The sequence below is a fragment of the Eurosta solidaginis genome, unplaced genomic scaffold (assembly GCF_040869045.1).
Source record: "Eurosta solidaginis isolate ZX-2024a unplaced genomic scaffold, ASM4086904v1 ctg00001092.1, whole genome shotgun sequence".
Taxonomy (NCBI): domain Eukaryota; kingdom Metazoa; phylum Arthropoda; class Insecta; order Diptera; family Tephritidae; genus Eurosta; species Eurosta solidaginis.
Genome location: NW_027137026.1, coordinates 66,840 through 69,001, shown reverse-complemented (window position 1 = coordinate 69,001; position 2,162 = coordinate 66,840). Strand labels below are relative to the sequence as shown.

Below are 2,162 nucleotides of genomic sequence, written 5' to 3'. Positions count from 1 at the left end.
CTAATATACCTAGCGTTTTCTTTCCTCTAGCAAAAAAAAGCGGCTATTGTCACTACTAAAACAGGTGACTTTGTAAATATATGCGCTTTGATACACAAGCTATTGGGCGTGGAGAAGACGAGGGCAAAGCTTAATAGATTTTTTTTATTCGTCTTCGAATAACTCTCACCTACTCTGTTTTACAGTTTTCGAGAACAATTTTTCTCATAATCGAACCACTACGATATTTATTTACTACGAGCTCGAATTCATATCAATGTGATTTAAAATTAGTTAACACGTATTATCAAAATGGACAGCATTATAAGTCATAAGAACAAACATCCTAACATTTTCTTAGATGGATTTGAATATACATTCGATAGGTCGTATAATGAAACAGATTATTTTTTCTGTAGCAAGTAAGAACTGAATTCTAATTCACAAAATTTGAAGTTTTTTCACTTTCGTGAATATGTTTTAGTAAAAAACGTGAATCGAATTGTGGTGCCAGATTAATTCGATATAACAACGTGGAACCAGGTGAAAATAATGACAACATGAAGATAACAGGCATACATTTACATGCACCAGATGCTAGGAAAGTGGAATGTTATCGATTGGCAAAAGACTTAAAACGGAAGGCTGCGGAAGAGTGTAGTACCTCGAGAGATATTGTAGAACAGATTATATCAAATGCAAATACAGCTGTTAGACCGATTCTCCCTTCAGTCGATCAAATGATGCGCACCGTCAGGCGAACACGCGCTTTAAATTTCGTTGCGAAAAATCCTAATAATCTCAAAGAACTCGTTCTTGAAAATGAGTTTATCAAAATAATAGATGGAAAACAATTTTTGCTATATGATAGTTGGCCAAATGATCAAAGGCTAATCATTTTTTCCACAGAAGAAAATTTTAAATTTTTAGCAAGTTGCTCCTCGATTCATATGGACGGCACATTTTCTGTTGTTCCTCCACTTTTTTCCCAATTATACACATTGCATGGCAAGTGTTTCATTTATATGTATATATTTGAATAAAGTTCTCGATTCTATTGAAAATCTCTTTTATTTGCAGGAGGTTTAAATGGTATAATAGTCCCCTTGGTATATGTACTAGCATGTAACAAAAAACAAGAAACATATAATATCATAATGAAGACTTTATTAGAACAAGGAAACTCATTTAAACCTAAATATGTGATGATGGATTTCGAGAAGGCGGCAATTAATTCAGTAAAAAACTCGTTTCCCGAAGCATTGGTTCATGGATGTTTTTTCCACTTTTCCAAAAACATTTGGAGACATATCCAATCAATAGGGCTGCAAACGAGTTATAAAAATTGTTCAATTTTCGCGATGAACTTAAAATATTTACTAGCACTTGCATTTGTTCCAGAGGAAATGGTGATCGATGCATTCGGAATGATATCTGAACTGGAATTTTATGTGGATAACGACGATAAGGAATACAATTCCGAAATACAAAACTTATTAAATTATTTCGAGGTAACTTATATTGGATTGCCACTTCCTGGAACACAGCAACGTCGGAAGAAGTCGTTATATCCCATCGAATTATGGAATATGTATAATATCACCAAATCGGGTGAATCCCGAACAAATAATGCTATCGAAGGGTGGCACAACGCCATTCGAAATGCATTTGGAACACACCCTAACATATTTAATTTCATAAATAAAATAAAAAACGAACAGGCAATAACAGAAACAAAACCACAGCAATTTCCAGCTGGAGGTGAGCCATATCGAAAACGCAAGAAAAAATATAAAGACTTCGACCAGCGTTTGTTTAATACTGTAAATTCATTTGAAAAAGATGAACGCGAAAATGATTTAATTAATTACATGCTTGCCATTGCACACAATTTAAAATTTTAGATTGTACTACTTTTTCTTTATACATAATACCTTCCAAATAAATAAACGTTTCTGAATTTTGATAAATAATTAATGTTTTTTCTGTATTCTGATTACTTTCTGAATTTTGACTTCTGAATTTTGACTTCTGAAATTTGACTTCTTAAATTTGACTTCTGAAATTTGACTTCTTAATTTTGACTTCTGAAACTTGACTTCTGAATAATGATTTCTGAAAATTGACTTCTGAGTTTTGACTTTAGAATTTTGTCTTTCTGAAAAGAGGGTTCTGACTAATGT

The 2,162-nt window shown here is 32.7% G+C and overlaps 1 protein-coding gene across 1 annotated transcript; it reads left to right on the top strand.

Moving 5' to 3' along the window:
* Positions 1-280: 280 nt before the first annotated feature.
* Positions 281-1,919, top strand: LOC137236028 (uncharacterized). Its single transcript, XM_067758747.1, has 3 exons — positions 281-401; positions 464-987; positions 1,060-1,919. The coding sequence occupies exons 1-3, from the start codon at positions 292-294 to the stop codon at positions 1,881-1,883; spliced, it is 1,458 nt and encodes a 485-aa protein (XP_067614848.1). The 5' UTR covers positions 281-291; the 3' UTR covers positions 1,884-1,919.
* Positions 1,920-2,162: the final 243 nt, after the last annotated feature.

What these genes read in the sequence shown, in the direction of transcription:
- LOC137236028 (XM_067758747.1), top strand. Translation starts at nt 292, where the DNA reads ATGGACAGCATTATAAGTCATAAGAACAAACATCCTAACATTTTCTTA. An exon ending in GATTATTTTTTCTGTAGCAA is followed by an intron (nt 402 to 463) that starts GTAAGAACTGAA and finishes AATATGTTTTAG; the next exon opens with TAAAAAACGTGAATCGAATT. An exon ending in CCAATTATACACATTGCATG is followed by an intron (nt 988 to 1,059) that starts GCAAGTGTTTCA and finishes TTTTATTTGCAG; the next exon opens with GAGGTTTAAATGGTATAATA.